General features: G+C 37.5%; 2 protein-coding genes across 2 annotated transcripts; one reads left to right on the top strand and one right to left on the bottom strand.

The window, feature by feature from the left end:
* Positions 1 to 4,461: 4,461 nt before the first annotated feature.
* Positions 4,462 to 9,275, bottom strand: erp27 (endoplasmic reticulum protein 27). Its single transcript, XM_089006395.1, has 7 exons — positions 9,121 to 9,275; positions 8,723 to 8,808; positions 6,927 to 7,064; positions 6,743 to 6,859; positions 6,536 to 6,661; positions 4,966 to 5,163; positions 4,462 to 4,574 (listed from the first exon to the last, which is right to left on the bottom strand). Exons 1-7 carry the CDS (start codon positions 9,176 to 9,178, stop codon positions 4,533 to 4,535), a joined length of 765 nt encoding a protein of 254 aa, XP_088862521.1. The 5' UTR covers positions 9,179 to 9,275; the 3' UTR covers positions 4,462 to 4,532.
* A 6,175-nt stretch (positions 9,276 to 15,450) lies between these two features.
* Positions 15,451 to 16,930, top strand: pde6ha (phosphodiesterase 6H, cGMP-specific, cone, gamma, paralog a). The gene is made up of 3 exons (XM_089005906.1): positions 15,451 to 15,592; positions 16,197 to 16,315; positions 16,388 to 16,930. Exons 2-3 carry the CDS (start codon positions 16,206 to 16,208, stop codon positions 16,503 to 16,505), a joined length of 228 nt encoding a protein of 75 aa, XP_088862032.1. The 5' UTR covers positions 15,451 to 15,592; positions 16,197 to 16,205; the 3' UTR covers positions 16,506 to 16,930.
* The last annotated feature ends 1,132 nt before the right edge of the window (positions 16,931 to 18,062 follow it).

The following is an 18,062-nucleotide window of genomic DNA, read 5'->3' as shown; positions in this document are numbered from 1 at the left end:
CGAGCCCACAAACCCCAAACTACAGTGCGAGTGCACCGCAAGCTTCTAATCGAGTGACACGGAGTAGCGGTCATGCTCATTATGTGACAGACTTAATTAGAGTGCTACAGAGTTCCACCACAGCCGCGGGAAAGCGCTATTTAGGGAAGTCAGAATCTGGCAGTGACCCGCGATTGGCAACAGTAAGCGGTGGCCCGATAGACACATGCCTCGCGCTTACACACGGCTAAATATAAGGAAGGAAGGCCTATGGGTTGCTATAGGCTGATATGTGTGCGGTTTCGGATGCGAGATCTGGTTCTGGTGTGGATCCAGCTGCGGCTCACTTTATAGAAAAATAACTAATCTAGACTTTACTGCAGAAGCAATGAAATGTTGCGTATGCGTGTGTGTGTGTGTGCATTTTATGGACCCCTTCATGCCTCAGAGACCCAGAAAAAAAAGTCCCGTCTATAAGATGCAGCCTGACCATGATGCCCTTGTTTCCTATAGTGTTGTGTTATTTCTGGTGTCAGGCATTTGTCTTGGATAAAGACCCGTGTAATTTGCAAGTCTAGCTCAGGGATTTTATTGATTTATTTGTCTTCTTTTTTGTTGTTGTTGTTTTTGTGTAGATGCCATTCACAAAAGAATCACAGCAGTCTTCTTCAAAAAGGTGGATATCAAAATGTCTATGGAGTGCTTTTTTTCTTTTTGGATAAAACTGGGCAGACAATAAGATATGATAATGATAATAATAACGATTACAACAATAACAACAACAACAACAACAATAAAAAATATAATAAAAAAGATAATTAAAAAATGAAATAATGAGAATAAAAATAAAAATAAAAATATAATAGTAATAATAGTAATAATAAATATAATAACAACAGCAAATATAATAATAATAAATACTACTACTATGAAAAAAATAAATAACAAATGAAATAAAAATGAAAATAAAAATATAATAATAATAATAATAATAATAATAACAATAATAATAATAATAATAATAATAATAATAATAATAATAACAACAGCAAATATAATAATAATAAATACTACTACTACTAATAATAATAATTTATTATCATTATAAGACATTTTTATTCTTAGTTTTTGTTGGATGGAGTTCCAAACATAGAAACATATATCAAGAAAATAAATATTTTGTGGATCTTTTTATGAACATTTCAGTCTTTTGATATTTCTATATGCATAGAGTACTTTGTATTTATCTTTTATCCCCCCTTTCAGTATTGCTGCTATAGACTGAACATTTCCCCATTGTGGGACTATTAAAAGCTTTCTGATTCTGATTCATATTCATTTATATAGAAAATCAGTTATTATACCTATTTACTCTAACAATATACAACAATAATTGATATTACATTTTGGTACAGGTATGCACAGGTTATGCGGTGCATTTGTAAAATCCCTACTAGGGCTCATTTGGGCAGGTGTACCTAACGTGTTGTTGATGTCTTGCACTTGCGCCTTTTTTTGGGTTGAGATTTTGAAATGAACACTTTTGAACAGTTTGAAAAAAAATATTTGGATAGCCCGTTCGAAAGACCAGCACTCTAAAAACCAAATGCAATGCGAAAATCATAAATACATACAGCACAACCCCATAATTACCACATAATTTCCTTGGCGAAAGTATTTTTCTCTGAAAAGCCACAACAGTGAACATGTCAGTCTTGAGAATTATTGTTCTGAGTATTCCAAAACTCGACACTAAAAGATCTAAAAACAACAACAGCAACCACCAAAACCTCTTCTCATTTCAAAATGCAAAGCACATAACTCACCTGCACGCTGGACTTGCCTGCATGCAGTTGTAATTTTAGCTTTTTCAAATCAATGCCAAAAATATATTTGAAACATTTGCTTTTACGTCTGCCTGGTAGAGTTTATTTACTTTGTAAAACCAGTCACAGGACTTGCTGGTTTAAACAAAACAATAGTTTTCTGTTTTAAAGGCATTTGAGTGGAAACTGTACTTTTTAATTGCCATATTTTTTGTGTATAAGGCATACCCAAAAGCCTCCATTTTCTTCCACAGATGACCCCGCGCCTTATACACAGGTGCGCCTTATATGTGAAGTAATATTGAGCCACAACAGGTCTTGCAACAACTGTCAGCAGCCATGACTTCATTTCCCGTAACCCCAGCCTCTACTGTAGCGCCTTATAATGTGGTTTGCCTTGTATTTGGGAAAACCTTTATATATTTATATATTATATTTGGAAAACTTTATTCATTCATTGAAGGTGAAGGCCTTATACAGTGGAAAATATGGTACATGAATATAGAATTGTAACTCAAAGTATGTGAATGAAAACCATAAAGTGGATTTGAAAATATTGTTATTTATTCATTTTTAAAAAGATGACTAAATGCACTCAATTACACTGCAAGTAGGCGCTTATAAGTGAATATTATTATTATTCTATATCTAAATAATCAAATCCTAAATAATTTTATTGTTCCATTTATTCATATTAGCAACATTGGTTTCTAGGGCAAATTCAAGGCAAACAAGACAAAGAAATAAAATGCTATTTTATATTTGATACATTCGATTATAATTGCAATTTGTTGAAATAATTCTCATTTTCAAACTTTATTCAAATCTGATCAAATTCGATTCTCGAATATTGCATAAAGACGAGCTCAGTTGCACCATTTCTCCGATTCACTTGTGACTTTTTTCCCCCAGTTCTTAAATGTGGAATGCTGCAATTATGTTTGTCTTTTGTTATGTCACTACTGTCTGGATGCCACCTGTCAGGGCTTCCCAATTCCGCCGGATGTTTGGGCTTGGCAGGACGGCACCGCCAATTATGCTATGTTGATCTGTCTGGACCTTGAAATTCCCTTCTTGCTCGACTGGACGTTGCTGGGATGATCCCAAATGTTTTCTTTCACAGTGTCTGTCTGTATCCAATGTGCTTTTTTTTTTTTTTTTTTTTAGAAGGGTTTATTATTGTTGTTTACATAAATACTGAAAATGTGAAACCTCCAAAGTGCAATGCTTTGTGGATTTTATTGTAATGCACTTTTAAACAGTTTTTTTACAGGAATTCTGTGTAAATTTTACAAAAAATATTGAAATGAATTCATAATATTAGTTTACTTAAAAAATAAAAGTTGATGAACGAACACAGCCTTCAAGTTAAGAGAAGGCGACTCTTGCAAGTGGATCCTTGCAACATCCTCTTCTGCGTATTTCAGATAACCAAATATTTGCCATGTCAAAAATTAATTGAATTAATTTGAGACAAATCTCGACTTTTATAAAGACACATTTTGGAGGCTCCTTCTGGATACAGCAGCAATATATTTGCACACGGTAGGTGTAGCATAGCTTGTGTGTGTACCAACTTGTTTTTTTGTAATAAACTAATTCTAATAAAAGTAAAATTTACTCAAAAACTCTGTGTACATTTTTTTCTGAGTGAAAAAATAAATCATAGCTATATACTCCCCACCATCTTAACTCATTCAAGGCCAGACATGTGCAAAAATATGTCCACTCCAGGGCCAGGGTTTTTGTCATTGTCACTTGAATTCCAGGACCCACAGAATATTGAGTTTTAGGTCTGTATTAACATTTAATTCAGCGTAAGAAACCTTTCACTCTTCTTTCATCAGAAATAGAGTTAATTCCTAAATTCTACGGGTCTGGAGTTATATGAACTTGAAATGAGGGTGGCTGTGCCTAATACAATGCAATTCATACATATTGGTTTGTATAGCGTTTTAACAACAGCTGAAACTGGACCAAATTGCTAACGTGGGAAAAATAGGGAAATGCTGCCCCCTTGTGGAAGGGAAAAAAACATTGCCAGAAGTCTGGCCAGCGCTTTATCGGCAGCTAAGCAAGAAAAAAAAAAAAACGAAATAATTTGGGAATGTCAGTCTACATTACAGTTTCAATTCCTGAATACATTCGTGAACGGCAGTGAATGAGTTAACATGATTTTTTTTTCTGTGTGGATGACATGACTGAAACATTCATATTCGTTTTTTTATATATATGGAAAAAAATATCATAAAATGGTTAATAAAGGTAGTATATAAAATGCACAGCTGGATAATATTTTCAGGCCTAAATGATGCATTTTGTTTGTATTTACATTTACTTGATTGTAAAGTAACATGGGAATGACCTTTGACCACTGTCTATAGCATACCATGTCTTCCTGTGCTACTGTGTGTCACTTTCACTGGGGCAGTTGTGTTGTGGTCACCACTGTGACATTTGCGGCCAGACTGACAAAGCGTGCCAGCCTGTCGCAGCCTGTGGCCGCCGACACGCGGTCCAGCAAAGCAGGCCGCAGATGGCCTAACGTTGGAATAAACAGACAAAACAAAACAAGACACACACCAGGAGACGAGCAGCTGCGGATGCCGCGAAGGTTCCCGCGACGGGAGCAACAAAGACAAAGACTCACCATTCGAACGGTTCACTGTTTTTGTATTGAATTCACTTTACAACAATATGGGTCATCATTTGCGTCTTTGAACAGCATTAGAGCTCCGTTTTGGCCTCCGCCTCGGCCTGTTTCACCTCCTGTAAAGTGCAGAAACATGTCGTGAATTATTCTCTGATTGATTTTTTTATGGCGTGCTGAAGAAGGTAATGCATCAAAAGTACTTGCCAACCGACAAAAAAAGGACAAGAACACATGGAAGCAGAAAAAAGCCACAAAATAATACTAATGCTTTCCTGCTCTGAATCAACAAATTGATCAATGTTCGGATTTTTTAATGGTTGGAATGAAACAGTGCTCACACCCAGTGGATTTCCAAACACACCCACGACTAGCTAACGATTTAAAAAGTAATTTGTAGTTTAAAAAATGTGCAGTACACCTAATTGGGCTATCTTCACTCTAATCAAAGTCGTTTTTTTTCCCACTAGAAATGGAATTAAATGACTTTACGTGTAAACGGCTGCTCACCTTTAGTTCCCCTCGCAAGAAAGAGTTGCAAAAGTCACGCACACGCTCAGGAGAAATCTCGCCCTCGGGCATCAGCCACTTCATATCGGAGTCACCATCGTAGATGCCCACACGTGGGAGGTCCTTAGATTTGAGTCCAAAGTAGCGCAAGGAACGGAAGTTGGAGTCTTCGGCACCATTGATGAGCACGAACAAGAACTTCAAGAGAGTTTGGTGAGGGTTGTTTATTCAGTATGATTTATTCAGAATATGGCATGGAATTCTTGGGCAAGTGGAATTCCCTGAAAGTCATTTTTTTTAGAATTTAATCACCCGTCCTTTCCATGGGTGGGCTGGAGTTTATCATTCCCTCCACAAACAAGAATTCACACTCGCCTTATGGACAATTCAGAGTAATCAGTGAATGTAACAGCAGGCATGGTTTTTGGAATGTGCAAGGAAGCTAGATTACCCGGAGAAAAGTCACACAAGCACGGGTAGAAAATATAAGTACAGGAAGGCCTGACCCTTAAGCCAAACACAGAACTTCAGAACCAGATGGTCGTTCAGTCGGCTGCATAAAAATATATAAAAATATATATATATATATATATATATATATATATATATATATATATATATATATAAAAAAAAAAATATATATATATATATATATATATATATATATATATATATCCCCTCTATGGTTCTGCAATATTTCATGAATTTATCAATGAAAAAGGTTTCTTCAGCCGTCATCGGAACATTTCTGTCCTCATCCGAAGAGCTTCGTCAGTGAACTAAAGTTGTGCTGGTAACTCTGGCCATGTATATATATCCTTAATGGACACAGGTGGCGGTGCCAGACGCCTCTAAGGTTGGGGGAGCAGTGGACTACTCCCTGAAGCTAATCGGATAACTTATTTTGTTCTGTCTGATTACCTTTAATGTTCTTCACGAATTTAGTTCGTTGCTTTCAAGATCCTTTTTTTGAAATGGAAATTTTATCTAACATGAATGTATAATTTTGATTGATTGGTTCTTCCATTTCTATACTTATAAAATCATTCATAAATATCATATCTTTTTATTGGATATGGATAATCATTCAATTAGAAATTGAAAAATACAGAAGCAGTACCACCATCCGTGTGTCCATTCCTCAGTACAAAATGGCTAAAGGGTTGTGAATACACAATATTAAAGTTTACTGCCTTTTACCTTTGGATCAATGTTTAGGTGTTCAATGTTTATGTTCGAACCTGACTTTTAATAGTCATCAAAATGTTTTGTGATTAACAGTTTTCATAGCAAAAAGACGATTTCGACTTCTGGATTTTGTTAAAAGAAAATGACTTCAAAAAAAACACAAAATGGCCACCAAACTACAGTAAAGTCTCGTTATATCGATATCGGATATATCGATAGTCCCGGTTATATCGATACTATTTCTATGCACGCACGGAGAAAATTACATGCAAACAGGGTCGGATATATCGATAGTCCCGGTTATATCGATATTTTTTCGGACTCCCTTGAATATCGATATAACGAGACTTTACTGTATCTCTGTATTCATTTTTTTTCTCACCTTGTTAGTGAACTCCGGAGCCAAAGCCGCCAACTGCTCTTTGAGCTCGTGAAATCCTTCGCGCCCCTTGTTAGCAAAGAGCAAAAGGTGAGTCTTCACCTCTGAGTTGAAGAGGCCCACTGCTGTCTGAGGAAAGAAAACAGCATGAGGTAAAGGGAAAAGTAAACAAAAGCATGCTTAGAGACTGCGCCGTGCCAGCGGACCCACCACTTGGTTGTATTCGGTCATGTAGCGGACCTCGTTCACAACGATGAAGTTCACAAGACCGTCGGTCTTGACCTTGTCGGCCTCGGCAATCACGAGGTTCTCTTGATGGTTATCGGCCTGGACATGATGCATGCTTGAGTATCGTCATCAGAAATGCATGAGAGTTATGCAGCTGTGATTGTACCTTTCTGAAAAGAGTGATGGTGTCTGATTTTATGCCATAGTCAGCCCACACCTCTTTTGTAACACAAATAGCCACAAAGACTGAATCCACTCGCTTTGCTGCTGACATGAGCTCTTCGTAGCCGTGACTCTGTTCTCCCTGCAATGTCAAAAACAAAAATTCAAATTGTGAATTGTAAAAACACAAATGTGGGGGAAGTAAGCTCTTTTCACTGTATTTTTACGCAAAAATCTCCTACCGGACGCCACGTGTGGTGTGTGAGTAGTCATATTTCTTAGTCAAGGATCCAGCGGTTTTGCGCGACGTTTTAAATAAAAGAAAAAGTTGCTGGCTAACATTTGATTTACAAATATAGACATATGTAACGCACACACACACACACACACACACAGTAAAGAGTGTGTACAGCCTTGTGAAATGAAAATACACACACAAAAAAAAAACTTTTGGTGAATATGTGAGGACTTTAATAAACTTTGAGAGATGCACATATTGACCCTCTAGTAGCCTTTAGAATGAAAAACTTGTGAGGACCGGCCTAAAAGTCCTCACTTGTCTAACATGTCCCCATTACGTATGGTATAAAATCAAAGTGGTCCTCACAAGAATACTCATTCACACACACACACACACACACACACACACACACACACACACACACACACACACACACACACACACACACACACACACACACACACACACACACACACACACACACACACACGCACGCACATATTTTTTTCTAATATATATATATTTTCTGATGTTTATATCAGAAATAAATTTGAAATTAAAGTAAAAAGCCCAAGCAAAGTAATATATGAAGTACATTTCAATGTGGGTTAATATGATGTACAATATTGTTTTTGTAGATGAAATTAAATCACAACATGAATTGCAGAATGCCAAGTTTTCAAAAACTCTGATAGACAAAGTACAAGTAGCGGTAGATGCATATAATGCACATACTACACGGTCATTCAGTAGAAAGAGAAAATATGATAAAGAAAGTTTGACTTTATACTGTAATTGGTTGTTGAAAATGATTGCTCAATTTATAAATCTAGATGTGCAATTTTATTTGTTTTCTTTATATCCGTCTGGAGTTCTCATTCATGATTACATGTCGAATGTAAAAAGGGATGGTTTACGAGAGAATTTCTGGACCTACTAAAACTGTCTGTAATCCATCACAGTCTGTAAATGTTTTTCCCCCTCAAAGCCAAAAAGAAAATGTGAACGTGGTCGTAACAGAAAGAAAGTGAAGGGCCGTTCAGGGGGGATGCGGGAATGAACACAGACATAAAAAAGGGCAGCTATTTTGGAGGGACTATGACACCCCCTCTGGGAATTCATTTTATCTCCCAGAGAATCCAATGAAAAAATAAATTCATACATTGGTACAAACTGTTTTGTTTTTCTCTTGAACCCTCATTACCGTTGTTTACCAGACTGAACACATGCTTCTCCCACAAGCCATCACATGTGGACGTCCAGTGGCCGACGGTCATCCCCCGCATGCGGAGGACAGCCAGAGGGCGCGCGACATATCAAACAACCAGTCAACCTCTGACCTCAGTGCAGCCACACCAAAGGAGCGGCAACTTGGCAAGACCTATGATGTCCCTCTTTCAAGCATATTTGCCATCAGACATGCAAACAAACGGTTCAGTGGCGGAGTTTTGGTCGTATCTTAATATGGCTCTCCTATGTCTGGCTTGCGGCATGGGAGATGCTGTAATACGGGTCATAAAATCACACTATTATAAAATCTCCATCTCATTTTTACTGACCTCCAGGAATCCAATCACCACCACTTCGGCAGAATCGATGAAGGCCTCTACGGCTTTTGAGTCGTTTAATCTCGGAAGTTTCAGATCTGAGAAGAACCCCCCCATACACACACACACACACACACACACACACACACACACACACACACACACACACACACACACACACACACACACACACACACACACACACACACAAGCACAATTTTGCTTACATATGTCACATCATGCAATTGTTTGATCAATACATAGCGTGCCTTTTATCAATTCGGTTTTCGGAAATAAAAAAAAAAGAGCACCTAAGTCACACATTGTGATTTTACTGTATAATCAGTGTAAAAAATGTTTTATAAAAGTCACGTTAAAGACACATTTAGCATTGGGTCCAAAAAAGTTACCTTTCTCTTGAGCATTGATGGAAGACAAAATAACGAAGACGAACAGTTCAATCCGCATTTTCACCCAATTTTTAGAGGTCCGTCAGGATTAAAAAAAAAAAATTGCAGCCTTTTGAATTGAAGCGTTACCTTGTGGCTACTTCTGCTGCAGTTAGTCGTGGTGGTGGTGGTGGTGGTGGTGGTGTGTTGTGATAGGAGGTTTCTTGGGAAGCAGCCAGCTGTTCCTGATAAGTTTGGGTGCATGGACATTCGATTACGTGTCATTTTAGAAAAGGGTTTTGAGTCACCAATGATGAAAATAAGGCATCGGTCTTTTCACATTGTGAGTCTGATTGCATAATTGACAAAGTCATTTTTTAACTTACTGTCCCAATGTCAATCGAAAATACCATTGAACTAGCTAAGGATGGTGTGTTTTTTCTTCAGGTCTACATAGATTTACTGACATCCCAATAATGATAATAACGCATGATTTGAAATTAGGCAAAATATCTCTTTCGTGTTTTTTATTCAGGCTTTCCAAAAACATTCTAACAAGTGGCTGCAATTGTGCTATCAGTCTGATGGATGCGTAGCCTAGCCGAGCCAGCATTTCGCAATCCCTATTAAAAGCACCCATTTTACATTTGAAAGATCTCATAACTCACCACTGAACAAAATGATAATTTATGAAATCGTGATGGTCATCTCAATGCAACGGCACTCGCAAATGTGACGGCACAATATGAAATCTGGTCCTGGTGATAAGAGCTAATATACTTGTAGACGCCATGACTTCTCGTACGGTATCAAGAGCAAAAGTTGGATAAACGAGTTTGTTGTATCTGTCATCTAATGGGTTTTTTTATTGACACATTTCAAGTTGCCATGCCACAGAATCAACTGGACAGAGTCCAGATAAAGTCACTAAACGTTAACTTTTGGTTCAGGTAGATGCAGGGAGCTTCCACACACATGAGCCAACAGAAACAAAAACAACATTGAGGGAGGGTGAACCCAAAACACCTGATATGTTTGTTTTGGTCTGAATGTTTGTACAGTATATCGAACATAATGACCAATAAAAGATGGTTTCACATAATTATAGTAATAATTTTAGAAAACCATGGACACACGTGATAAAACAAAATAACAAACCGTCATTCTTGCTTGATTTTACTTTGTTGGAGGCTAGAGGGGGTGCTTAGACGGGGCTGAATGCGGCTGACCACGGCTGACCACGGCTCAGCAAAACAGCTGCACTAAAGAACAACAACCACCACAAGTCAAAATCATCCGCATTTTTGGTTTGTCGTCATAAACACTATCTCCACGACTGCTGTTGCTTCCTAACAGCTAGCAAACATGGATGTGTTGACCAACATATACACGGTCACAAGTTGAAGGAACCAAGGCCACCCGCATACACCCCAAAGTCTTGTATCAATGTGTTTGTTTTCACACCATGTCCTGAAATAAAACGTCGAAATCAAGAGAAATTATTCAGGGTCCTTTTACGAGCTCATCGGTAATGGGACATTGTAAGTTCATGCCCGGTGCTTCGAACAAACCGTTCTGTGATATAATGTATAAAAAAATTGACGAGTAAGATTCATTTGCTGGAGACAAACACAATGAAACTCAATAAAAAGCAAAAGAGAACTAAAATTGAAAGAAATTGAAGCCTAGATTGTCATTTGTGCAATTTTATGTCTATATGCGGTGAATGGAGAAGGTCTGCCTCATATGCCCGCCCTGATCTCACGCCTCTGGGACTTAACCCATTTGCACACCCTTGTGTTGTGGGGAGGGTTTTCAGACAGAAGATTTAGAAACTTATTTCGTGCTGCAGTAATCTGTACAAGCGTCATGGGGGTGGGGGGTTGTTGTTGTCATGGGATGGGTGTGCAACGTGCCTCAGTAACGCGTGTATATACAGTATATATAGAATTTACCTTTGAATTCCTTTATCACAATAGTTTCTGAACAAAAGAAATTGTAAAGTGTAATGTTTTATTACATGCAGTAAAGTCTCGTTATATCGATATTCTTGGGAGTCCGAAAAATATCGATATAACCGGGACTATCGATATATCCGACCCTGCGCGCATGTAATTTTCTCCTTGCGTGCATAGAAATACTATCGTAATAAGCGGGACTATCGATATAACCGATATCGATATAACGAGACTTTACTGTAATTGAAAAGTTAAATGCATTAATTTCATCAAAGTGACAAAAATAATTTCATAACAAAATGATGCCACCTACACATGAACACTTCAATGTGTGAAAAGTACAGTTCAAATATTGAAGGCGGCCAAATAAAAATATTCATTCAAAAATTGTTCTCTTTTGATCAGAAGAGCCATTTTAAAAATGCTATTTTCTATTTTGAGAAATAAGATAATTTGCACATACTGTATCTTATATTCAGTAAAAGATAATGAAATACTTTGCTATAAAGTTTTAAAACATTTTGTTAATCCTATTACTATGTGGTAAATAATATCCATCCATTCCCACCTCACAATTTTGTACAGATTACCATATTTTCATTAATATGCATCTACATTTGCTGCTGCAATTGATTAATGTATCTATGTTCAGGATGCTTCCACTTCAACTTTAAGCACTTTAAAACAACCCCTACAGTCAACAAAGTGCTGTACAAAAGCAAAATTAATTCACACAACAACAAACAACACTGTAATAAATTAAATCGAACTATGAATCAAGTCTAATGTAGAATTAAAGAATAAAAACGAGTTTCAAGACGCATTTTCATAATAGACAGGGGGCTTGTCGATCAGTCATATGTTTTTATCTCCCTACCCTGTGCTTCACTTGTATGCCGTGCACAGATTAGGTTGACACACTTGATGCTTTTGAGAGATGAACAAGTGAGAAAAGGTCGTGATGTAATGCGGGTAAAGCTCAGCTTTTTGGATTACTCTCAATTAGTCTGCGGCTATTTTTCCAAGTAACCCTTACACATCCCGTAATGCCACAAGTTCATCTTGTTCCGTGCACAAATAATCCCAAAGCCCCCTCTTCACGCAAGGAACGCATACATTGGAATGCTTTCATGGATGAAAAACAATTTACAAGAAAATTAGACAAACGCTATTTAAAAATGGAACGATAGATACCAGGTTAATTGTACAGACCTTTTATTTGATTTCTAAGAATACAGTATTCATCACAAAATGACATTTGAATGTGGTACCATGTCAGATTGGATTATCCTTTATTCGTCTCGCAGTCGAGAAATGTACATTTCACAGATGCAAAGTGAAGAAAGTAAGAGGAAAGGAAAGAATGATGTAGAAAAAACAATTCAGGACTTGCTGTAAAGGCAGCCACTCTTGTGGCGGCACCATCTTAAAGTCAAAAGAACAAAAAAATAAAATAAAATAACAAAAAATGTGACAACACAACAACACAAAAGACACAATCTTAAGCACTTTCTGCACCCTCTTGGTTGTGTTTGTTGTATGAAGCAGTTGTAGATGAAAGAGGAGAGGATCAAAGCGTCCTTTTCACCAGTGGATCAAGGACGTCATGGTGAAATGTGCACATCTGGTAAAAGCTAAATGCTGAAAGCAACCACAAAGCTTTAGCATCCATTGACGAAAACTGACTGTCTCAAATCTCCTGTCCCACGTAAATCCGTTTCAATTCCAGCTAGCAAGCTATCTATTAGCTATCTAGAGAGATAGCTATTAGCAATATAGCTAGCTAACTATTTGAGTCAGGAAACATATTAGCGATCTAGTTAGCTATCTATCTATTAGCTATCTAGCATTCTATTAGCTAGCTAGCTTTCTATCTTTTTGAGTTACTTCCGGGTTGAGTGAACGTTGGCGCGTGTGGCTGCCGCTGCTCACCCACAAAAAAACTGATCCTGTGACTGTAAAGTGTGAGTGTAAAGTGAGTTTTGAAAGGCGCTTAGAAATAAAATGTATTATTATTATTATTATAAGCCGCGACAGTTCCACATACGCACCAGCACTCTGCGCTGACGCTCCAGCGCTCTGCGCTGACGCTCCAGCGCTCTGCGCTGACGCTCCAGCTGTGAAAATGCTGCCCATTACAGGCGTAAAAAAGCACAATTGCCACACTAGAATGATTTTTGCATTGACACATCTGCATAAATTGCAAACCTTTTTCCAAATTTGTAAGTTTGTGTGTGTGTCTATATTTCCTGTCCTATTTTCCCCTCTTTCTTTGCAGCAAAGGTTGCCAGGGTAACCGCAAATTTAACCCATTTATGCCGAGCTTGTTCATATGAACACTGATAAATTCATAAAAAAAATCCAAATAAAATCAAGAGTATCAAAAAGGTTCAAACGGAGTATATAATAAACAATAATATAATTATATATAATTAACAATAATTAATGTGGCAAGAAGCAACATTAATGCATTTGAAAATTTATCTGTGTTCATATGAACACGCTTGGCGTAAATTTAACACGATAGATTAGCTAGATTAGTCTATGGCTTCGGGTCACATAATATTAAAAACAAGATAATTATTATAGCTTTATGTGTTAAGATAAGATAAAAAGAGGCGTGACGACTATCAGATGGCACCTGCGATGATAAAATTCAGATTTTTTTTTTAGATGGATGGATAGATATCTGCTCATAAATCAACCTTCCTTCAAGTAAATATTTAGTATTCCAAATTACGTACAAACTGGAATGGTACGCAAATGAATGTGCGTTTAGTCCTTTGATTTGATATCACTCTCTTGCACTGAGCCCACTTATCCCTGAACTCTTCTGTCCCAGCACAGACACAAATAGGCCTTCTTTCAATCCTGATCTATTTTTAACCGCTTCGGTGTTAAACATAGACTCCGCTCAATTTAACTAGCTGTTGTTGTGAGCGAGGTTTACAGTAAATATAGGTCACTTGCAATATATTCTCCAATGTTGACACTCAAAGACCACACATTCAATGTGTTATATATTATAAAGCTGACTTTGATATTATGTTTCTAAGCGATATAATAGTTCAAGCAAAAAAATGTATGTCATCTCTTTATGTGTATATGACACCGTTCTCCAATGAGGAGATTTATTCACTGAAATCAAAAGCGTCTGCATGAAAGCAATTCCCGATGATATGTGGCCGCTTCTTTATTTTATGACTGTTGCTCATGCATGGAAACACATGTGCACGGGTGACGGACATAAACACACAACAGCATGATGTAATAGCGTAGTTGGAGTGTATAATTTTGCCGGATGCTCATTTATAAACAAGCAATCCATTTTATTGAATGGACGGAATGGACATATTGGTTGAGATCTTGTACTGCATGTAAAATGAGTGACGGTATCTGCATACTTTTAATACAGAATATGAATTAAAATTAGTAAGTTTCCATTGACATCAATTATCCTTTTGTCAAATGTTTTACAGAACTAAATAATACCACAAAAAGGAGCAAGAAGAAAGGAGCGTCAGCGCAGCGCGCCGATGCGTATGTGGAACTGTGGCGGCTTGGAATTGAAGCGGATTTATGTGGGACAGGAGATGTGAGACAATCTCTTTTCATAAATGGATGCTACAGCTGCGTGTAACTTTTAACATTTAGCTTGTAGTCGACGTGCACATTCCACCATGACGTCCCTGATCCACGGCTGAAAAGGACGCTTTGATCCTCTCCTCTTTCATCTAGAACTGCTTCATGTCACAAAGAGGGCACAACAAGTGCTGAAGAATGAATGACTCTCTGTGTCTGTGTTTTTTTACTAAAAGACGGCGCAACGAGAGTGGCTGCCTTTCCAGCAGCTCCTGTATTTTGTTTTTCTATTTCTTTCTTTCCTTTCCTCTTCCTTTCATAACTTTGCTGCTGTGAAATATAAATTTCTCCACTGCAAGACTAATAAATGTACATCCAATCCAATCCAAAATACGGTGCCGCATGAACAGTAATTGATTATTTTTGTCTCAGACCGATGGGTATATTGATTCCAGTGAGTTATTAAATTACTTTTTATGAAATTCTTAAATTTATTGTAGGGTTTAAGTAGAACGAGAAAAAATGTTGGGTTGTGTGCACTAGAGCTTTTATTCAAATTCAGAAGAAGTTACAGAGATATTTGTTCTCTGTCAGCAGGGATTGGCTCCAGCCGAATGAGAAGAAATGGGTCAGAAAATGTTTTTGTGCCGCTTTGAATTGATGTTTCCTCGCTCTCAGTAAAATAATATTCTGAAATTTTTAGCTAACATTATCATTCCTGAGTCATGTGTGCTACCTTACGCAACACCGAATGATCTCGCTTGTTCTGGCCACTAAAATAGCACCGAGCTCAATTAGCGGCCACGTTTTATGTGACCACAGAGGTGTCCGTGTACTGTGTACCTGTGTGACACGGATTAGCAGTCAGCATATAAAAGACACGCCAAGAGAACAAACGGCACTGAATCACCAAGTAAACAGACGAGAAGAAGTGAGACACACAGCACCAGCTGGTAAGAGCCAACTTTTTACCTTTACGCTCCACCAAACTTGATTTGAGCTTTTTAAGGGAACTGTGACAGTAAGAGTGAATATATTTGCTGTTGGGTACTATTATATATATATATATATATATATATATATATATATATATATATATATATATATATATATATATATATATATATATGGTAATGTTTCTTTAACTTCTGATTTTATAGTTAAACATCTGTCAACTGATTTGGCTTGCTTTTCTTGCTCACAAGGTTGTGATGAATATTATTTTGGGTAGCTATTATTTTGGATGTGAATGTATTCAAAATGGGAACATATGATCTACTCATTCCTAAAGTCAACTTGATACCCCCCCCCCCCTAAAAAAAATGTGAAAAATGTTTTCGGATGTCAATTGACTGTCCAGCATCTAAATCGCATTAAATGCATGTTCACTTGAATAGCATTTCGGAATGACTCAAATTGGAGCTAATCTGGTGTTGAATCTTGAAAGCCACCCAAGTCAAAAATAAGCAAAGGTGTTTGGTCATACATTTCAGACGTTGAGACGACGCGAGCATTGAATCAAAACAAAACTTAGCGAATCTTAAATTGTGCATCCAGAAATTAACAATGGCAGACGCAGCAGTTGCAACCCCCGCCGACAAGAAGGCACCCCCCAAATTCAAGCAGAGGACCACCCGCACCTTCAAGAGCAAGGCCCCTAAGCCCGGCCAGAAGGGGTGAGTGAGTTCACAGTAAATGTGTCATGTACGTGTGCGTACCTTTGATGTGACGTCTTCCTGTCCACGCAGATTCGGAGATGACATCCCCGGCATGGAGGGTCTGGGCACAGACATCACGGTGGTTTGTCCTTGGGAGGCCTTCGGTGACATGGAGCTCAGTGATCTGGCCAAATACGGAATTGTCTAGAAGGCTTCTTGAAGCGTTCGTCTTCAGCGCTCTGTACCTTCCACCTGTTCTCCACTTTCCCACACCACCATATGTCCCAAACGACCTGATGTCTTTCTTGTGTTAGGCATTACCACAGAATCTTGGGAAACTTTCCAAATGTCCCATTGGATTTCAAATTGTGATAATATGCATACTTATTTAAAAAAGCTTTAACTGAGAACATCCAGGAGGGTGGATCACTTTGCACTTATATAATCACTACCAACACCCTTGTTACCTATCCTTACCTGCATTTACCACTCCATTGCACCTCTACCATTCTTCTTGTATATTTGTGGAAGAAATATATTTTTATGAACTACACGAATGACAACTTGGACACAGTACTGTAGGAATGGGAGTTACAGTTGAATAGAACTGTCAATAAATGTCCCAAAAAAGTACTTCTTGTCGTGTCTTCCATCCATGATCCCTGAAGTATAAATACTGTGTGATTTAACACTAACACAGAATTGGTGTTATTTGATACTACAGTACTTACCTCAATTGTATTTATAGAGCACTATAAAACAGCCAAATGCTGCATCAAACGTGCTGTACATGAAGTAACTATCATAAAAGTAATAAATCAGTCACAAAGACAGTGGAAAGCACCAACCAGTGCGCTAACGAGTGTAGAAACAGCGCTACGTTTCTCAGGAAGTCGTCTATAAATACACACACAACAATTATCATAACTACTAATATCATAAAAAGATTAGCACTAAGCTATATTTCACAAAATAGTACAAGTTGATAAGTGTTTAAGAATGTGACATTGATATAATACGATACTGTATTATCATTTACATACCGGGCATCTCAGATTGTACACGAACCAACGCGTTTTTTTTTTTTATCGTGTCTGCTTCCCCCCAGTGGACAATATTGTTATTGTTGGCATAAATATCACATGCAGGCTCCCTAATTTGGAATGGGTTATCATCCTCACTTTCTCTCTTTCGTATAGGTTGTTTGTAAAGAACATTTTATAAAACTCGTAACCAATCACACATGTGTGTAAATACGTAAAAGACCACTATTAAAATGGCCATGCGCTAATTTCCTGTAGCTTGAGCTGAAGGTTGACAGCGGGGACACACCCTGAACTGAACTCACATACATATTTACATACAATTTGATTCTTTATGAATGGCGAGAGAAAAAGTCAAAGTAACCAATGCAAACTCCCGGCAGGTAGGCGTGGATCTTGTAAAAATAGCAAAACATAAATGATAATACAGTATCGTATTATATCAATGTCACATTCTTAAACACTTATCACATAGGGTAAGTGAAAAAAAAAGTATACACCACTAAAAGTTGAAAACAAAAACAATTGAAAAGTGATTTCTGCTTTTAACCGAAAAAAAGACAGGAGCTGTATCACAACAAAACAATTTTATATAAAACATTTTAAATGGACAGTCAATAAGAAAAAAAAACAAATAAAAACAATGGGAGTCAAGGGGAGGATTGGGATTTTGAGAGTTTAAAGCAATAATGGGGAAAAAGATCCACTTCTAATTGTCAGTA

The sequence above is a fragment of the Hippocampus bargibanti genome, linkage group LG10 (assembly GCF_051943395.1).
Source record: "Hippocampus bargibanti isolate YZ-2025 linkage group LG10, ASM5194339v1, whole genome shotgun sequence".
Taxonomy (NCBI): Eukaryota; Metazoa; Chordata; class Actinopteri; order Syngnathiformes; family Syngnathidae; genus Hippocampus; species Hippocampus bargibanti.
Note: the sequence above shows the minus strand (reverse complement) of the source record. Positions and strands in the feature narration are given on the sequence as shown.